This window comes from Tachysurus fulvidraco, chromosome 7, assembly GCF_022655615.1.
Source record: "Tachysurus fulvidraco isolate hzauxx_2018 chromosome 7, HZAU_PFXX_2.0, whole genome shotgun sequence".
Taxonomy (NCBI): Eukaryota; Metazoa; Chordata; class Actinopteri; order Siluriformes; family Bagridae; genus Tachysurus; species Tachysurus fulvidraco.
The window spans coordinates 30185785-30206954 of NC_062524.1; the positions used below are offsets into that span (position 1 = coordinate 30185785).

The window sequence follows — 21170 nt, forward strand, 5'->3', positions numbered from 1 at the left end:
AATCTGAACTGTTCATATCTCTAATAACCAGTTAAATTTACTCTGTGAGTGTTAAATGTGTAGAAATCACATGCTCATTAACAGCTCTGGGCCTGATGTTGGGTTTGTGCTTTATTTTATCTTTTATATACAGTATATATATATATATAACTGAACCATCGACCCAGAGGAAACTCACACACAGTAAAGTGCACTAACCCAAAGTAGAAGTGGGATAATAACAATCCTGATGATGATGATGATGATGATGATGATGATGATGATGATGATGATGATGATGATGATGAAGTCTTCGCTCTGTGTAAAGAGCATATGTGAGGTGTGACTCTCCTGGTACACTGGTGTGGAGAGTGATGCAGACCAGAAGATGTACAACACCTCATTTACACCAGAAAAGGAATTTTGGGTCAGTTTATTATGAAATAAATAAAGTAATAAATAAACACGTAAGTAAAATAATATACACATATTTTACTTTATAAGAAATACCACCTTAAAAGAAATGCAGTAAAAACTTTAAGACACTTTTATTCCGACTCTGGTGTAAAAAAACTGCACTCGTAAACACACACACACATACACATACACATACACATACACACACACACACACACACACACACACACACACACACACACACACACACACACACACACAAACACACATACATGCAGACAGTCACAGACACACACACACGCAGACAGACAGAGACACACACTAGGGTTGCTATCTCCAATACAGAAAAACAAGGGACGCCTGCCGCAGCGGGGGCCACACCCCTCGGGGCCACGATGACCACAGTCCCGATGGCGTGTCAGTGGTGGTATATCATAACTTAAAACATGTATTCATAAAAATAATAATATTGATACCAATGGACATTATAATAAGATATCTGCTATAGAAATCAGTGTGAACAGATGCACTCAGTCTCTCACTATCACAACTTAAGTGGTCATATTGAATACACAGCTATGACAATAATAAATATACACCAACAAAGTGTGACTGAGAACACAAAAAATAAGCTTTTGGAGGAACTTGAGATGTGAACCATATTTTATTAACTTATTATTAAATTAACAGATCCATAACTTAGTAATTATAACTTGCGAAGATCTTCCATGAACATCATGAACATAATAACATCAGTGGATGTATATCAGTGTATCAGATGCCATCGTTTCTTATGGATTTTCTGTCACTCCGTCAAAAGAACTCTGACTCTGATTGGCCGTGAATCACACAATACGGGTGGGGTGGTGTGCACGGGATGCTGTATAATGTGGGACTATGTAACATACGGGACAAATCGCGTCCTGTATTGATTTGCGTCATTTTGCCTGTAAATACGGGACTATTCCGTGGCAACCCTAAAACACACACACGCAGACACATACACACACACGCAGACAGACAGAGACACACACAAACACACACAAACGTTTTTTTTATTCAGTGTTTAAGTCGCTCGTAAACCCGCTCATGACACTCCGCTCGCTCCGTCATCCTCACGCATGCGCAGATTGACACACAGCGAGCGAGCGAGCGATGTAGGACGAGGAGCAGAATTTAAAAACGAAAGTAAAAGCTCGTGTTTATTTTTTCTCCCGGACGAATGGACAGATTTGTAAATGTGACTCTTGACACATTATTCAGTTGTTACTGGTTTATCTGCAGTTTTCTGAGCACACAGTGTGATCTTCTGCCATGATGTCGGGTAAGAAGAAGGTTCTTGTGTTTCTTCTGTCCTGTGTTGTTTATGCAGTGTGAGATCCTGACGGTAGAAACGTCAGCATGTCGATTCCCAAATGATCCAAAGATCACAAATAGAAATATTAAATCTCTTCCAGCCTTTATTCATGTTTGATATCATGTTCTTCAGCATGTTCCTGATCATTTCTGTAGAAACATCTGCAGTAAATATGTGGACATTTACATTTAGGGCCTTTATAAAGAGACTTACATAAGATCTCATTCTTCATGTTTTATGGTATTCAGGAACAAATAACCTTTTGTTCCATTTGTTTTTAATAAGAAAAGAGGGAGAGAGAAGTTTTCTCTTCTAATTTATGAGCGACTAATGAACTTTGACCTCAGATTGTTAGATCATGAACCTAAGCAGAAGATTCTGTACAGTAAGAAGGAGCTGCTGTTTCTACACAGTGTATTACTTCATGGCCTTAGTTTAGTTATCCAGCTGAAGTTCTAGACTGTTGTTCAGCTGTAAAATGTATTCATTCTTCTGTTAACAGCTGAAGCACTGAGATGGGTTTTACTCTTACTTTGTTTATCTCTCAGCCATCAGACTGGTGAGTCTAATTATTCCTTAAGGTTTGCTATGTAGTTACTAATACTATAATAATAAATAAGGACATGGACTCTAGAGTCATGAATCTAAAATCTCTCCTCCAGGATCATTTTCAGTGAAGGTTCGTTCTCAGGTCTCAGGGCTGCTCGGTTCCTCTGTGGATCTTTACTGTGGTCTTGAAAACAACATAGATGCTCGACCCCTGGAAGTCCGCTGGTACCGTCCCAACCTGCTAAACACCCCGGTTCTGCTCTACAAGAACACACAGCTCCAGACGGAAACTGTAGATGTTCAGTACCAGGGCAGAGTGTTCCTCAAAGGAGAACTGGAGAAAGGAGACGTCTCTCTGAAACTGGAGAACCTGACGCTAGCAGACAGCGGAGATTATGTGTGCCATGTGAGCAGTGGTAACTGGTATGACAAGGCTACGGTGTCCCTCAGAGTGAGAGGTAACTATGAGTTCATCAATTCATTTCACAAGTGAAAAGTTCATGGTGGGTCAAACTGTGGTATTTTACTCTCTCTCTCTCTCTCTCTCTCTCTCTCTCTCTCTCTCTCTCTCTCTCTCTCTCTCAGTGGTGGGATCTACTCCTGTTATCTCCTTAAATGAAGCAGGTGGAGGCCAAGTGAACGTTAGCTGTAAATCACATGGATGGTTACCAGAGCCGTCAATCATCTGGACAGATAAAGATGGGAGAGATCTGAAACCTCTCAGCAAAGACATGTTCACTACCAGTAAGATCTGCTCACATACAGATACAATAATAGACAATCAATAAATTACAGACAAATAATCTGACTTTTATTCTCAGACTCTGAAGGCTGTGTAGATGTGAGCTCATGGCTAATTGTGTCTCCCTCGGAGTCTGAGTGGATCTCCTGCTCTGTGGGTTCCTCTGTTCTGGAGAGAAAAGACAGCAGAATGAAGTTATATGTCCCTGCAGGTGAGACAGGCAACAGACACTGAAGAAAAGTATTTATGTAAATGTTGTGTATTTGTTGTGTATTTGTGTATTTGTGTAAATGTTGAAACTACAGAGAAGACTTATTTATTTGTGTGTGTGTGTGTGTGTGTGTGTGTGTGTGTGTGTGTGTGTGTGTGTGTGTGTGTGTGTGTGTGTGCAGGGTCCTTGAATGGATACCTCATTGCGATTCCCATTCTGCTGCTGCTGCTGCTGCTGTGTGCTGCAGGAATTGCAGTGTATTGCGTGCGACGTAAAAAAGGTGTCAACAAAAGAAGGAACAGAAAACCCAACAATTGTGAGTCAGAGATCAGAACATTACTGGTGTTACAGTTGAGGTGTTGATGGTGCATGACCAAGCTCCTGAAGCAGGACCAATAGCATACAGGAAGTCCTGTAAACGAGCAGCTCTGTCATTTCTGTAGTTTGAAGAAGACCTGACTGATGATGGATGGAGCAGGTCTTGAGCAGGTCTTTGGGTCTTTAATACAGGAGAGTTTTCTCTCTGTTGTAGGTCTGAGTTTCTTCAAGAAGAACAAGGCAGAAGATCCAGGAGGTAGGTGCTGCAGTAACAATCCCTTTCATTCCAGCTAAATGAATGATTATAACAGCAGATTTATTTACATATAAATCATCAGGGAATCCATCAGAAACTGAACCTCTCACAATCTGTGTGGACAAGCTGGATAAGGACGAAGCTACATCTGGTGTTCTACAAGCTGTGGTTGTAGGTTGGTCACATCTCCTCATCTATACACATCCCACACACAGTTTATCATCTGTTTACATCTCAGAGATTATTTAAAGTCTCCGTTCCTGAAATCTGTTCTTTCTTTCTGAAAATATATATAGATCAAAATTCTGTGCCAAGGGCAGAAACACCACCAGCTCCAACTGCAGGTCAGTGTGTTATAAAGCTGATAATGAACCTCCAACACTGTCACACAATGTATAACACTTAAAGGTTGTCTGCTTGTGTTTGTCAGAGAAGCCTTAAAGCTTATAAATGATTTACAGATAAATGTTTTTCAACTAAACTAAAATCTTCTCAGAAGGTTCTTTGAGGAACCCTTAATTCTGGTGAAGGAACCCCAGAAGATCTTTGTGTATTTGAGTGTTTTATTATAAGAACAGTGTAAATCATTCCAACACAATGGCAGTAGTTGTTTAATCTGTGCTGAAGACACAAAATCTGCTCAGTTTTAATAAAGTAAATTGTTTCCTGTGTTTGTGAGAGCAGATCTCAATCAGCAGAAATCATCTGAGCCTCAGAATCCTGAAGCAGGTAAATGTACATTAGTGTAGATTAAAGGAGGTGCAGCAGCACAGTTCAGCTCACAACACTGAGGTCATTCATCAAAATATGTCTTTATGTTTATTACAGTTTACTGTCTTTATTTTTAATTCTTTGAAATTTAGCTGCCAGACCTGAAGCCATCACCTCCAACACCACACCTTCTGCCACCACCTCCAACACCACACCTTCTGCCACCACCTCCAACACCACACCTTCTGCCACCACCTCCAACACCACACCTTCTGCCACCACCTCCAACACCACACCTGCTGCCACCACCTCCAACACCACACCTTCTGCCACCACCTCCAACACCACACCTGCTGCCACCACCTCAAACACCACTCCTTCTGCCATCACCTCCAACACCACACCTGCTGCCACCACCACAAAAGCCACACCTGCTGCCATCACATCAAATACCACAACTTCTGCCACCACCTCCAACACCACATCTGCTGCCACCACCTCCAACACCACACCTTCTGCCACCACCTCAAACACCACACCTTCTGCCACCACCTCAAACACCACACCTTCTGCCACCACCTCAAACACCACACCTTCTGCCACCACCTCAAACACCACACCTTCTGCCATCACCTCAAACACCACATCTGCTGCCATCACATCGAATACCACACCTGCTGCCATTATCTCAAATACTACATCTGCTGCCACCACCACAAAAACCACACCTGCTCTCACCAACACAAACACCACACCTGCTGCCACCACCACAAAAACCACACCTGATGCCACCACCTCAAACACTACATCTGATGCCACTACCACAAACACCACACCTGATGCCACCACCACAAACACCACACCTGATGCCATCACAACAAACAACACACCTGCTGCCACCATAACAAAAACCACACCTGATGCCACCACCTCAAACACTACATCTGATGCCACTACCACAAACACCACACCTGATGCCACCACCACAAAAACCACACCTGCTGTCACCACCACAAAAACCACACCTGATGCCACCACCACAAACACCACACCTGATGCCACCACCTCAAACACTACAGCTGATGCCACCACCACAAACACCACACCTGATGCCACCACCTCAAACACCACACCTGATGCCACCACCTCAAACACTACACCTGATGCCACCACCACAAAAAACACATCTGCTGCCACCACCACCACAAACACCACACCTGATGCCACCACCACAAACACCACACCTGCTCCCACCACAAACACCACACCTGCTCCCACCACAAACACCACACCTGTCCCCACAACATTTACAGGATGCTTCAACTCAGACAAAATACCTCCTACCACCGATGCTAAAAGAAGTATTATGAACAAAGGAAGAAGGAGAAAAAACACCAAGAATAAATCAGAAAACTCATCTGACAAAGCTGAAGTAAGAGAAACAAAGAGTTCAGGAAAGAGGAAAGCAGAAGAACCTGCTGAAGGTCCAGAGACCACAAAACGTCTCCATCAGCAACAACACAGTGAAGGTAAGATGTGGGTCAAAAGTGAGGAGGAAATAAATAAACATTGGAAATTCTGAATGTAAAATTAACACTGATCTTTAATGTCCACCAGGGGAGAGCGATGATGAAATGGTGTGTGAGGGTGTGGGTTCCACGTCTGTCCCAGAGGAGAAGGATAGTGGTTCCCTGTCTGTCCCACAGAATATGGAGACTGACGATTCTGAATTATGTAATGAGGACAATGACATGGACTGTGACTGAAGTTTATTATGATTCAGCCTTCCAGCTTGTGTACTGATTATTTTATATGGATGAAATTCTTACCTTTTTTGGTTGTTATTTTTATACAAACACTTCATGTACAGTAAAGATGTGATGTTCCAGATGTTTTGTTTTTTACTGTCTGTAATATTCACAAACATCACAATCAATAAATATCAGTGTTGTTGGTTGGATATTTTACACATATTACTGTAATGTGAGATAGAACAACAGAATATTATGTAGCATGTACGACATCATCATCATCATCATCATCATCATAATACAGTTCAGATAATAATGTACAGATCACACAGTAGTTTCAGAGAAATTTCACAAATCTCTATAGACAAAATAGAGTGAGAGAAAAAAAAGTCTCTTATCATTCATTCATTCACTCATCTTCTACCGCTTATCCGAACTTCTCGGGTCACGGGGAGCCTGTGCCTATCTCAGGCGTCATCGGGCATCGAGGCAGGATACACCCTGGACGGAGTGCCAACCCATCACACACACACACACTCTCATTCACTCACACACTCACACACTACGGACAATTTTCCTGAGATGCCAATCAACCTACCATGCATGTCTTTGGACCGGGGGAGGAAACCGGAGTACGCGGAGGAAACCCCCGAGGCACGGGGAGAACATGCAAACTCCACACACACAAGGTGGAGGTGGGAATCGAAGCCCCAACCCTGGAGGTGTGAGGCGAACGTGCTAACCAGTAAGCCACCGTGTCCCCAGGCTCTTATCAATACACCATTAAATATGTTTTACATCACTGCAAATGACTTAAATTGAAACAGCAATCCAGTTAAGATTCCCAGCAGACTGTAAAGGTTGTAGCACTGATGGTAAATATGTATCCCCCAAATCACCTGTTCGCTTAATTAAATTACGTACTGGTCTCTAGCACCACCACTGGTACCCTGCGCTGTGTGGTGTATAGTTGTGGGTGGTGGTAGAGGAAAGGTGGGCGTGGATACAGAGGGGTTTGGGATTGTGGCATGACCGTTTATTCCACAGCATGACATCTATAACGTAATAACATGAACTCAACGTCAGTTTTACTATTAAAGTCCATTTCAATGCACGAGTAATTCAATAGCAAGCTCTCACTGCTTATATTACAATAGATAGCTTTGCATTAGCCACCACACAATAATCACATTTAAAAGAAGAAAGAAAAAACATTTTAACTCACAATATTACTCTGCATTTATGTCTTTAACAGTTAAAACCACAAAATATCTCAATAAACTGAACTTTAGAGTGAAAACAACAAAGATGTTTTGTATTGCAACCTCCACTATTGTTAACATGGCTCACCTATACTGTAGCTTTGATGAACATGAACTGAAGAAAAGTATTAACACTCCTGTACATCAAGAGGCTTAAACCGTGCTAAAAGTACTTGAATATATCTCAACACAACAGTGTTATAGCGACATCTTGTGGACACCTCAATAGACTGCCTTACAATAATATTAATTGCATTGTTAAAGACATCCAGATGTTTGAAAATGATGTCATGTGAGAATTTCTACGTTTAGTCTGACACAGAGTGGGAAATACTGAATGTACGTGAATGTATCAAAACACAATGACAAAAAAAAACACTATCATCAGCTGAAATTACAGAAACTGCATTATTTTATGTGTCAGGTCTGTCCTTATATGTGTCAGGTCTGTCCTTATATGTGTCAGGTCTGTCATATGTGCCAGGTCTGTCATATGTGTCAGGTCTGTCCTTATATGTGTCAGGTCTGCCCTTATATGTGTCAGGTCTGTCATATGTGCCAGGTCTGCCCTTATATGTGCCAGGTCTGCCCTTATATGTGTCAGGTCTGCCCTTATATGTGTCAGGTCTGCCCTTATATGTGTCAGGTCTGCACTTATATGTGTCAGGTCTGTCCTTATATGTGTCAGGTCTGTCCTTATATGTGTAAGGTCTGCCCTTATATGTGTCAGGTCTGCCCTTATATGTGTCAGGTCTGCACTTATATGTGTCAGGTCTGTCCTTATATGTGTCAGGTCTGCCCTTATATGTGTCAGGTCTGTCATATGTGTCAGGTCTGTCCTTATATGTGTCAGGTCTGTCATATGTGCCAGGTCTGCCCTTATATGTGTCAGGTCTGTCATATGTGTCAGGTCTGCCCTTATATGTGTCAGGTCAGTCATATGTGTCAGGTCTGCCCTTATATGTGTCAGGTCTGTCTTTATATGTGTCAGGTCTGCCCTTATATGTGTCAGGTCTGTCATATGTGTCAGGTCTGCCCTTATATGTGTCAGGTCAGTCATATGTGTCAGGTCTGCCCTTATATGTGTCAGGTCAGTCATATGTGTCAGGTCTGTCCTTGTATGTGTCAGGTCTGTCATATGTGTCAGGTCTGTCCTTATATGTGTCAGGTCTGCCCTTATATGTGTCAGGTCTGTCATATGTGTCAGGTCTGTCCTTATATGTGTCAGGTCTGCCCTTATATGTGTCAGGTCTGTCATATGTGCCAGGTCTGCCCTTATATGTGTCAGGTCTGCCCTTATATGTGTCAGGTCTGCCCTTATATGTGTCAGGTCTGTCATATGTGTCAGGTCTGCCCTTATATGTGTCAGGTCTGCCCTTATATGTGTCAGGTCTGTCCTTATATGTGTCAGGTCTGTCATATGTGTCAGGTCTGTCCTTATATGTGTCAGGTCTGCCCTTATATGTGTCAGGTCTGTCATATGTGTCAGGTCCGCCCTTATACAGTAGACAGTATATTGTATTGATCATAGATTGTGTTTTGCACTGTAGTTTCTTTTGAAGCCTGTCTACATTTTTGTTGGGTTTAGTAAATTCATGCATTTTGTTTCTTTTGCTGCAGAAAATCAATACAAAAGATTAATGACCATCTCAGAGTAGCTTTATAAAATGTACAGTTTATGTAAAAAAAAAAAAAAATACAGACAGAATTGCTGCAGTAAAGACTTTATTTGCAAAAGGACATTACTGCAAGATATACAAACAGAAAAAGCACCGGAATTATAATAAAAAACAAAGTAATCTAATCTGCTCGGTCTTCTGCATTTGACCACATGTTCTCATCCACATCACACCTGATATCTTTTCTGGCAAGGCATTGTGGGAAGAACCTTTTGGCATCCCCCCCCCCCCATATGTGTCAGGTCTGTCCTTATATGTGTCACATATAAGGACAGACCTGACACATATAAGGACAGACCTGACACATATAAGTGCAGACCTGACACATATAAGGGCAGACCTGACACATATAAGGGCAGACCTGACACATATAAGGGCAGACCTGGCACATATGACAGACCTGACACATATAAGGGCAGACCTGACACATATAAGGACAGACCTGACACATATGACAGACCTGACACATATGACAGACCTGACAAATATAAGGGCACTTTTATGGCTTTTATGTCGGCGCCCCGGCGATTCCTCGCAAACTCTGCAGCGCATGTTGTGAGCTCCCCATTGAGCGAGGTGAGCCGTGTCAACTGCTCATGGTGGCCAGTGAGCTGCTGAACTTGGGCGGAGAGATGCGTTGTGAGCTGGAAGACAGCTGCTGGATCGCTCGGTGGTGAAGTCTCCCGTAATGAGGCGTCATAAGGCTGGTGATCCATTTGCAGCTTTACTAAGAATCGTAAAAAAACAGGCAAGGTCAGGGCAGGCAAATACAACAACGTAGAGCAGTCAGGAATCGTAAGAAGGTAGGCAGAAGGTCAGGACAGGCACCAAAACAATCGAGAAACCAAAACACAGAAACAGAATCAAAACTGGAACTGGAAAAACTGGAACTCACGCATGCACAGATTGACACAGAGAGAGAGAGAGAGAGAGAGAGAGAGAGAGAGAGAGAGAGAGAGAGACGGACACACACAGAGAGAGAGAGAGAGAGAGAGAGAGAGAGAGAGAGAGAGAGAGAGAGAGAGAGAGGATAAGGAGCAGAGTTTAAAAAGGAAAGTAAAAGCTCGTGTTTATTTTTTCTCCCGGACGAATGGACAGATTTGTAAATGTGACTCTTGACACATTATTCAGTTGTTACTGGTTTATCTGCAGTTTTCTGAGCACACAGTGTGATCTTCTGCCATGATGTCGGGTAAGAAGAAGGTTCTTGTGTTTCTTCTGTCCTGTGTTGTTTATGCAGTGTGAGATCCTGACGGTAGAAACGTCAGCATGTCGATTCCCAAATGATCCAAAGATCACAAATAGAAATATTAAATCTCTTCCAGCCTTTATTCATGTTTGATATCATGTTCTTCAGCATGTTCCTGATCATTTCTGTAGAAACATCTGCAGTAAATATGTGGACATTTACATTTAGGGCCTTTATAAAGAGACTTACATAAGATCTCATTCTTCATGTTTTATGGGATTCGGAAACAAATAACCTTTTGTTCCATTTGTTTTTAATAAGAAAAGAGGTAGAGAAGTTTTCTCCTCTAATTTATGAGCGACTAATGAACTTTGACCTCAGATTGTTAGATCATGAACCTAAGCAGAAGATTCTGTACAGTAAGAAGAAGCTGCTGTTTCTACACAGTGTATTACTTCATGGCAGGGGCAGTTCTAGGGTTTCATCTTTAGGGGTTTTATCCCTCAGTGAGAATTTAAAACAGGAAGAGTTTTATATTATATATTATATGACTACATAGTAAGTCAAAAGTTATGGTATTATTTAAAATGGCAGAAGGTGACACCAAAATGTTATGCATGATGTAATGATGCCCGATAGGCACAGGCTCCCCGTGACCCCAGAAGTTCGGACAAGCGGTAGAAAATGAATGAATGAATGTAATTGTCACGGGCATCGAACCACACACACAGCGCCCGAGCATCAGCATAGAGACGCGTCCCCGGAGTATTAGCGCACTTCCGGACTACACCTCCTATCAGCCAAGGGCGTAAGTTTGATTTTGACATTGGTGGGGACATAAATGAAATTAGTGGGCATATAAAAAAAAAGTTTTTTGCCTCCATCCTCAGACAGCATCACATCATGCGTCTGTTTTTGTGTGTGTGCGCGTGCAAACACACACACACACGATTTGTAAGTATTTATAAACTAATAAAGACATGCAACAGTCAATTGTCTGTCTGATATTCCACTATTTAAGTGACTGTTATAGATATACACAAATTCATACACACTAATGTTTAAATTTGCAACTAATCCGGTTAATATGGGATTGTAATGTACTGTAAAAAAAACCCTGTCCCTGAGTCGATGTGTGACACAACGTTCTCCGTATTTTGTGCATAAAACTTGCACAAATAATTCAGTGTTTAATATTATAAAAACAAAAACAGCACAAACGAAGCGCAAGCGAATGAGACTATTTTGCTGACGTTTTGCGTTGTGTGGAGGGCAACTTCACGCTGGTGTGTTATAAGAATACTTTCTACCTTACATACCGGTAACCTGCATAATCACGTTGCATATTGCTTCATACAAAATAAGGAAACGATATTTATCATACCCAATTCTCCCTAAGGCTAAAGAAGTGACCTTCAAAATCTTAAATGACATTTATCCATCCAACTCCTTTTTACATGAGAGATTTAATTGGGAAAACATTTCATGTGGATTTTGTGAGAAAGACATTGAAACGGTAGAGCATATCTTCTTTCAGTGTGAATTGGTAAATGAATTTTGGTTTTCATTTCAAAATTGGGTACAAGCTAAAGGTATATTGATACATCCTCTGAATATGACCTCAATTAAAGTTGGAGTGTTTATAAATGATAAAAATATAGATTTTTTGTTAAATAACCTGATTGTGTTAGGAAAACACTTTATCCTTTATACTTTATATATACTTTATACTGTATATATAGGCTTGGTCGAATTATTGCTTGGGACAATTGAGTGTTCCTTGGATATTGGTAGGGACATGTCCCTACCGTCCATACCCATTGCCATCAGCCATCTCCTACTCTGATTACACCTCCACCTGTTCCTCATCTCCACTCTATATTTAAACTGAACTTGAACTTCATACCAGTGCGAGGCATCGACTTGTCTAGTGCAGTCATGCTGAGCGTTTATCTGTGTTCTGACCTGTTTATTGATTCTGATACTGTTTATTGACCCGTCTGATTGTTTGCTGCCTGTTTCTCGTTCCCGATATTCTGACATCGGTGTTTTGCCCGTCCTGATTATTGCCCTGTCTGACTTCGCCTGTGTATTCAGTCAATAAAATGCTGTAAATGGATCCTCAGCCGTATGCCGCCTCCTTACAGTAATGACGTCTTAAATCAGATCAGTTCATGTGTGTGCATTCTCTACAGTGTGTCCGATGCAGTCATTAATAAAAAAAATCACAAGACAAAGACCAAATCAATAAATGTTATTTTTATTTAGTATTGAATGGATTGTTTGCATTATTTTGTTTGTGCTACAACTCTGGTAATAAGAATAGTGACATTTCACTGGTATAACCAGAGGTGGCAAAAGTACACACATCCTTTACTCAAGTAGAAGTACAGATACTCATTGTTTAAAAGACTCCAGTAAAAGTAGAAGTAGTGACTACACTCTGTTACTCACGTTACAGTAAAGACGTTTGGGCTCTGACACGTACTTACCGTTACTTACCGTTAAAAGTCACCGTTACTACTGTTTAGTGTCATGCTGGGAACTGGACGTCATGTTTTTATATATATATGTATATATGTATATATGTGTGTGTGTGTGTGTGTGTGTGTGTGTGTGTGTGTGTGTGTGTGTGTGTGTGTGTGTGTGTATATAATTTTGCAGTGTGCTGATGGATATTTGTGTTCATCAGCCACAAGAGTGTTACGAAAGGCAGGCACTGATGTAGGTGAGGTAGGGTGGAGTCAGCGTTCACATTCATCCCAAAGGTGTTCAGTAGGGATGAGATCAGAAAACCCTGGAGCCAACCTAAAAAAGGTCTAGAACCGCCTCTGCTTCATGGCCTTAGTTTAGTTATCCAGCTGAAGTTCTAGACTGTTGTTCAGCTGTAAAATGTATTCATTCTTCTGTTAACAGCTGAAGCACTGAGATGGGTTTTACTCTTACTTTGTTTATCTCTCAGCCATCAGACTGGTGAGTCTAATTATTCCTTAAGGTTTGCTATGTAGTTACTAATACTATAATAATAAATAAGGACATGGACTCTAGAGTCATGAATCTAAAATCTCTCCTCCAGGATCATTTTCAGTGAAGGTTCGTTCTCAGGTCTCAGGGCTGCTCGGTTCCTCTGTGGATCTTTACTGTGGTCTTGAAAACAACATGGATGCTCGACCCCTGGAAGTCCGCTGGTACCGTCCCAACCTGCTAAACACCCCGGTTCTGCTCTACAAGAACACACAGCTCCAGACGGGAACTGTAGATGTTCAGTACCAGGGCAGAGTGTTCCTCAAAGGAGAACTGGAGAAAGGAGACGTCTCTCTGAAACTGGAGAACCTGACGCTAGCAGACAGCGGAGATTATGTGTGCCATGTGAGCAGTGGTAACTGGTATGACAAGGCTACGGTGTCCCTCAGAGTGAGAGGTAACTATGAGTTCATCAATTCATTTCACAAGTGAAAAGTTCATGATGGGTCAAACTGTGTTATTTTACTCTCTCCCTCTCTCTCTCTCTCTCTCTCTCTCTCTCTCTCTCTCTCTCTCTCTCTCTCTCTCTCTCTCTCTCTCAGTGGTGGGATCTATTCCTGTTATCTCCGTAAATGAAGCAGGTGGAGGCCAAATGAACGTTAGCTGTAAATCACATGGATGGTTACCAGAGCCGTCAATCATCTGGACATATAAAGATGGGAGAGATCTGAAACCTCTCAGCAAAGACATGTTCACTACCAGTAAGATCTGCTCACATACAGATACAATAATAGACAATCAATAAATTACAGACAAATAATCTGACTTTTATTCTCAGACTCTGAAGGCTGTGTAGATGTGAGCTCATGGCTAATTGTGTCTCCCTCTGAGTCTGAGTGGATCTTCTGCTCTGCGGGTTTCTCTGATTGTTTGTCTCTGGAGAGAAAAGACAGCAGAATGAAGTTATATGTCCCCACAGGTGAGACAGGCAACAGACACTGATGAAAAGTATTTATTTTTTTAAAAGTACTATGTTGAAACTGCAGAGAAGACTTAATTGTTTGTGTGTGTGTGTGTGTGTGTGTGTGTGTGTGTGTGTGTGTGTGTGTGTGTGTGTGTGTGTGTGTGCAGGGTCCTTGAATGGATACTTCATTGCGATTCCCATTCTGCTGCTGCTGCTGCTGCTGTGTGCTGCAGGAATTGCAGTGTATTGCGTGCGACGTAAAAAAGGTGTCAACAAAAGAAGGAACAGAAAACCCAACAATTGTGAGTCAGAGATCAGAACATTACTGGTGTTACAGTTGAGGTGTTGATGGTGCATGACCAAGCTCCTGAAGCAGGACCAATAGCATACAGGAAGTCCTGTAAACGAGCAGCTCTGTCATTTCTGTAGTTTGAAGAAGACCTGACTGATGATGGATGGAGCAGGTCTTGAGCAGGTCTTTGGGTCTTTAATACAGGAGAGTTTTCTCTCTGTTGTAGGTCTGAGTTTCTTCAAGAAGAACAAGGCAGAAGATCCAGGAGGTAGGTGCTGCAGTAACAATCCCTTTCATTCCAGCTAAATGAATGATTATAACAGCAGATTTATTTACATATAAATCATCAGGGAATCCATCAGAAACTGAACCTCTCACAATCCGTGTGGACAAGCCGGATAAGGACGAAGCTACATCTGGTGTTCTACAAGCTGTGGTTGTAGGTTGGTCACATCTCCTCATCTATACACATCCCACACACAGTTTATCATCTGTTTACATCTCAGAGATTATTTAAAGTCTCCGTTCCTGAAATCTGTTCTTTCTTTCTGAAAATATATATAGATCCAAATTCTGTGCCAAGGGCAGAAACACCACCAGCTCCAACTGCAGGTCAGTGTGTTATAAAGCTGATAATGAACCTCCAACACTGTCACACAATGTATAACACTTAAAGGTTGTCTGCTTGTGTTTGTCAGATAAGCCTTAAAGCTTATAAATGATTTACAGATAAATGTTTTTCAACTAAACTAAAATCTTCTCAGAAGGTTCTTTGAGGAACCCTTAATTCTGGTGAAGGAACCCCAGAAGATCTTTGTGTATTTGAGTGTTTTATTATAAGAACAGTGTAAATCATTCCGACACAATGGCAGTAGTTGTTTAATCTGTGCTGAAGACACAAAATCTGTTCAGTTTTAATAAAGTAAATTGTTTCCTGTGTTTGTGAGAGCAGATCTCAATCAGCAGAAATCATCTGAGCCTCAGAATCCTGAAGCAGGTAAATGTACATTAGTGTAGATTAAAGGAGGTGCAGCAGCACAGTTCAGCTCACAACACTGAGGTCATTCATCAAAATATGTCTTTATGTTTATTACAGTTTACTGTCTTTATTTTTAATTCTTTGAAATTTAGCTGCCAGACCTGAAGCCATCACCTCCAACACCACACCTTCTGCCACCACCTCCAACACCACACCTTTTGCCACCACCTCCAACACCACACCTGCTGCCACCACCACCACAAAAACCACACCTGCTGCCACCACCTCCAATACCACACCTTCTGCCATCACCTCAAACACTACATCTGCTGCCACCACCTCCAATACCACACCTTCTGCCATCACCTCAAACACTACATCTGCTGCCACCACCTTGAATGCCACACTTGCTGCCACCACCACAAACACCACACCTGATGCCACCACTTCAAACACTACAGATGCTGCCACAAACACCACACCTGCTGACACTATCTCAAACACTACACCTGCTTCCACCACCTTAGCTCCAGAACCAGCTGCCATCATCTCAATTCCCACAACTTCTGTCAGCATCTCAGAGCCCATGCACACTCCCACCACCACAAATACCACACCTGCTGCCACCATATCAGAGTCCACACCTGTCCCCATAATATTTACAGGATATTTCAAAATACCTCCTATCAAAAATTCTGAAAAAGGAATAATTAAAAACAAAGGAAGAAGGAGAAAAAACACCGCAAATAAATCAGAAAACTCATCTGACAAAGCTGAAGGAACAGAAACAAAAAGTTCAGGAAAGAGGAAAACAGAAGAACCTGCTGTAGGTCCAGAGACCACAAAACGTATCTATCAGCAACAACACAGTGAAGGTAAGATGTGGGTCAAAAGTGAGGAGAAAATAAATAAACATTGGAAATTCTGAATGTAAAATTAACACTGATCTTTAATGTCCACCAGGGGAGAGCGATGATGTAATGGTGTGTGAGGATGTGGGTTCCACGTCTGTCCCAGAGGAGAAGGATATGGGTTAGCTGTCTGTCCCAGAGCATGTGGAGATGGAGGATTCTGAATTATGTAATGAGGAGAATAACATGGACTGAAGTTTATTATGATTCAGCCTTCCAGCTTATTTAATGATTCTATGGATGAAATTCTTACCTTTTTTGGTTGTTATTTTTTACAAACACTTCATGTACAGTAAAGATGTGATGTTCCAGATGTTTTGTTTTTTACTGTCTGTAATATTCAATAAATATCAGTGTTGTTGGTTGGATATTTTACACATATTACTGTAATGTGAGATAGAACAACAGAATATTATGTAGCATATAATATATAATAATAATATAAACACATAATAATAATAATAATAATAATAATAATAATAATAATAATAATAATAATAATAATAATAATAATAATAATAATAATAATTAGATGATGATAATACTTGTTAGGACTCAGCCCAGACTTTGTGCGTTTTCTTTATGTTCCTCGTCACACATCTGCCCTGCCTTTGTCTGCTCCTCCAGATTCCACACACCTGTTTCCCATTGTCATTATCATTGTCTGTCTATTTAACTGTGCCACGTTGCCTTGTGCAGCACTGTGGTTTTGTCCTGTTATCCTGTCTCTAGTTCGTGTCATCTTTCGTGTATTTTTGTAATTAAACCCCGTTTATTTGGCTATCCTGCATTTGGGTCTGTTTTATTCCCGCGATCGTGATAATAATAATAATAATAATAATAATAATAATAATAATAATAATAATAATAATAATAATAATAACAACAACAACAACAACAACAATAATAATAATAATAATAATAATAATAATAATAATAATTTGTTTATAAAGCATTTTAAAAACAGCCACAGTTGACACAAAGTGCTGTACACCATAAAATACAGATAAGAAAATAAATAAATAAATAAATAAATAAATAAATAAATAAATAAATAAATAAATAAATAAATAGTAAAATAATTCATGATTATACAAAAGCCAGAAAACAAAAATATGTTTTCAACCAGTTTTTAAACATGGAAACAGTGGGAGCCAGTCTGATGTGCGGAGGCAAGTTCGATAGCCTAGGGGCAGCACCAGAGAAGGCTCGGTCTCCTCTGAGCTTCCTCTTATATCTTTGTGTGTAAAGAAGCATTTGATCAGCTGACCTGGGCGAACGGGCAGGACTGTAGGGGTGAAGCAGTCAGTGAGGTATGATGGGGTCTGACCATTTATAGATTTAAAAACAAATAGTACTTATAACTGAACCCTATATAAGAGAGGTTAACCAGGAGCTGAGAGACGTCACCTAAAGCCGCACCGATACCGCGCATGCGCAAAATATCGTGATATGGGGCCGGGTTTAGGTGACGTCTGGAGCTGAGCGGCTGCAAGCGGCAGTGGTGTTGTAGCTTTGTTGGAGAGAGAAGGTGTGTATCGCTCTTCTCTCTGTTCACCGGTACTTTGTCATGTTTAACAGTGCTTGGTGTACGTGTATATTGTGTTTGCTCAAATTTAACCCACAAATTAGCAAAAATGAGCACGAAACAGACGTCGTTAGAAAGTTAGAAACTCTGCCGGTGTTCTGGATTAAAGTCATGGTGGAATACCCTGAGATTGTCACCACAGCACTTATATCCCTATCGTCATGTCCGACATGCTATCTGTGTGAAGCGAGGATTTCTGCAGTGACGGCAACCGAAACAAAACGACGGAATAAACTGGACATAAGCGACACACTTCGGGTGACATTGTCTCCTGTTACCCCAGATGGAACCGTCTCGTTGTAAAGAAACAAGCTCAGGGTTCTCATTGGTTTAGTGTTGAAGTGAGTTAAAAAGGCATGTTTAAATACAATTAAAGTAAAATTATTATTAAATTAAAATTATATGTTTGCTGAGCAAACAGTATTTGGATATAAATATTAAGGGGAATATCTAGAAGCATCATCGAACATCAGATTAGTCAAAATGAAAAATAGGAAGAAAAAAGTAATACAAACGAGTATTAAAATAATTCTGTCAGATAAATGATGCTGATGTCACAAATCAATACATGCACTATATAATTATTTAGGAATATAACATTCAAGGATGAAGGCCGCCTGTGGCATGGATTGAACCTGGATCTCCACAGTAAGCTCGACTGCCCACAGCAGCGAATCGCCCCGCCCACCTAGAAACAATAAGGTGGTCCTGCAGGGAACTGTCCATTCTCCTGACAAGGAAAATAAATGTAATTTGATTCTATATTAAAAATTAGGTACAAATGTACCAGAACATGCTCCCAGCTCCAGGAACACATTCTCACATTCTTTTGGGTCTTTGGGCCATGGTTAAGCTGCTGTTTTACTACCTTGGGAATGAACCTGCTCATGTGGAAGCCCAGGTACTGATGTGGAAGCCCAGGTAGTCATGTGGAAGCCCAGGTACTGATGTGGAAGCCCAGGTAGTCATGTGGAAGCCCAGGTACTGATGTGGAAGCCCCGGTAGTCATGTGGAAGCACAGGTACTCATGTGGAAGCCCAGGTAGTCATGTGGAAGCCCAGGTACTCATGTGGAAGCCCAGGTAGTCATGTGGAAGCCCAGGTACTGATGTGGAAGCCCAGGTAGTCATGTGGAAGCCCAGGTACTGATGTGGAAGCCCAGGTAGTCATGTGGAAGCCCAGGTACTGATGTGGAAGCCCAGGTAGTCATGTGGAAGCCCAGGTACTGATGTGGAAGCCCAGGTAGTCATGTGGAAGCCCAGGTACTGATGTGGAAGCCCAGGTAGTCATGTGGAAGCCCAGGTACCGTACCTCCACAAATCCAAATGTACAGTTTACCATAAGCTAGCCAATTCATCGACTTTACTATGCTCTCACAAGTGGTATGTGCTCATAACTGATCTCTTACATACTTGTTCTAATATCACATGTATTTCTCTACACTGTATATCTGTATTGAGATTCCAGAAAATGTCATACCATTATAGTGACAAAAGTTATTTGGTTATCAATATTTTTGGTTAAAATGAGATGAAAATGATCAAAAAGAATTGATAAACACACTAAATACAGTAAATTTCAAAATCAACATTTCATTTGAAAATCAACAAACAACAAATACACTAATCAGCTATATTCACTTTGTTTAAGTATAAACAGTAAACTAACATTCACATGGAGCCCTGAGAGCTTTACATTTTCCTAGTGCAGGTTTTAATGAACAATACCTTAAATAAGAACATCACATGCACATAAAAACCACACAAGCACTGTAACAACAATACACACAGGTTTAAACAAATCAAATGAACAGTAATGATTGTTTGTCCGTTGATTTTCCCTCAGTTCTTGCCTTGAGAACCCCAGGACCAGAAGATGGCAGGCCAAAGCACACAAGCTCTGAGAACCCATCAAAAGCCTTTATCATGTTTGTTGCATTGTTTGTTGTTATGCAGAATCTGTGTTTTTTGTTGCTGTTGTACAGCATATTCTCAAAAAACCTAGAAAAAAAGTAGTCAGGAGGTCAGTAACAATGTTCCTTGTGCTATTTATTTTTAAAACAGCAGCTTTGACCTGGTTCTGTACTTTTGGTGTTTCAGTTTTGGGGAAAAATCCTGATGGCACTTTGTAGTGAGGTACAGAAACTTTCATCAGCCTCTGAAAACCAGGTCTGGCAACAATTTGAATTATAATAATAATATTCACTTACTTATGTGTATGACTGAATATAATAATAATAATAATAATAATAATAATAATAATAATAATAATAATAATAATAATAATAATAATATTCACTTACTTATGTGTATGACTGAATATAATAATAATAATAATAATAATAATAATAATAATAATAATAATAATATTCACTTACTTATGTGTATGACTGAATATAATAATAATAATAATAATAATAATAATAATAATAATAATAATAATAATAATAATAATAATATTCACTTACTTATGTGTATGACTGAATATAATAATAATAATAATAATAATAATAATAATAATAATAATAATAATATTCACTTACTTATGTGTATGACTGAATATAATAATAATAATAATAATAATAATAATAATAATAATAATAATAATAATAATAATAATAATAATAATTAAACACACTCTAAATAAACAACATAAGTTGGCTGGGTCAGAACTGGTGCATTTCCTTCATTATAATTAAAATGACTGTTGACTGTCAATAGCACCGCATTATAACACAGTGACGTAGCACCGCATTATAACACAGTGACGTAGCACCGCATTATAACACAGTGACGTAGCACAGCATTATAACACAGTGACGTAGCACCGCATTATAACAGTGACGTAGCACCGCATTGTAACACAGTGACATAGCACCGCATTATAACACAGTGACGTAGCACCGCATTGTAACACAGTGACATAGCACCGCATTATAACAGTGATGTAGCACCGCATTATAACACAGTGATGTAGCACTGCATTATAACAGTGACGTAGCACCGCATTATAACACAGTGACGTAGCACCACATTATAACACAGTGACGTAG

At 40.4% G+C, this 21170-nt stretch overlaps 2 protein-coding genes across 2 annotated transcripts; both read left to right on the forward strand.

Moving 5' to 3' along the window:
* The first annotated feature begins 1414 nt into the window (after positions 1-1414).
* LOC125145113 (mucin-5AC-like) lies at positions 1415-6500 on the forward strand. Its single transcript, XM_047815806.1, has 12 exons — positions 1415-1720; positions 2256-2312; positions 2416-2760; positions 2888-3046; positions 3124-3255; positions 3437-3571; positions 3788-3829; positions 3912-4004; positions 4126-4173; positions 4514-4558; positions 4693-6069; positions 6158-6500. The coding sequence occupies exons 1-12, from the start codon at positions 1711-1713 to the stop codon at positions 6304-6306; spliced, it is 2592 nt and encodes an 863-aa protein (XP_047671762.1). The 5' UTR covers positions 1415-1710; the 3' UTR covers positions 6307-6500.
* Positions 6501-10261: 3761 nt separating this feature from the next.
* LOC113641441 lies at positions 10262-16897 on the forward strand. Its single transcript, XM_047815828.1, has 12 exons — positions 10262-10424; positions 13338-13394; positions 13498-13842; positions 13988-14146; positions 14224-14364; positions 14517-14651; positions 14868-14909; positions 14992-15084; positions 15206-15253; positions 15594-15638; positions 15773-16495; positions 16584-16897. The coding sequence occupies exons 1-12, from the start codon at positions 10415-10417 to the stop codon at positions 16655-16657; spliced, it is 1872 nt and encodes a 623-aa protein (XP_047671784.1). The 5' UTR covers positions 10262-10414; the 3' UTR covers positions 16658-16897.
* Positions 16898-21170: the final 4273 nt, after the last annotated feature.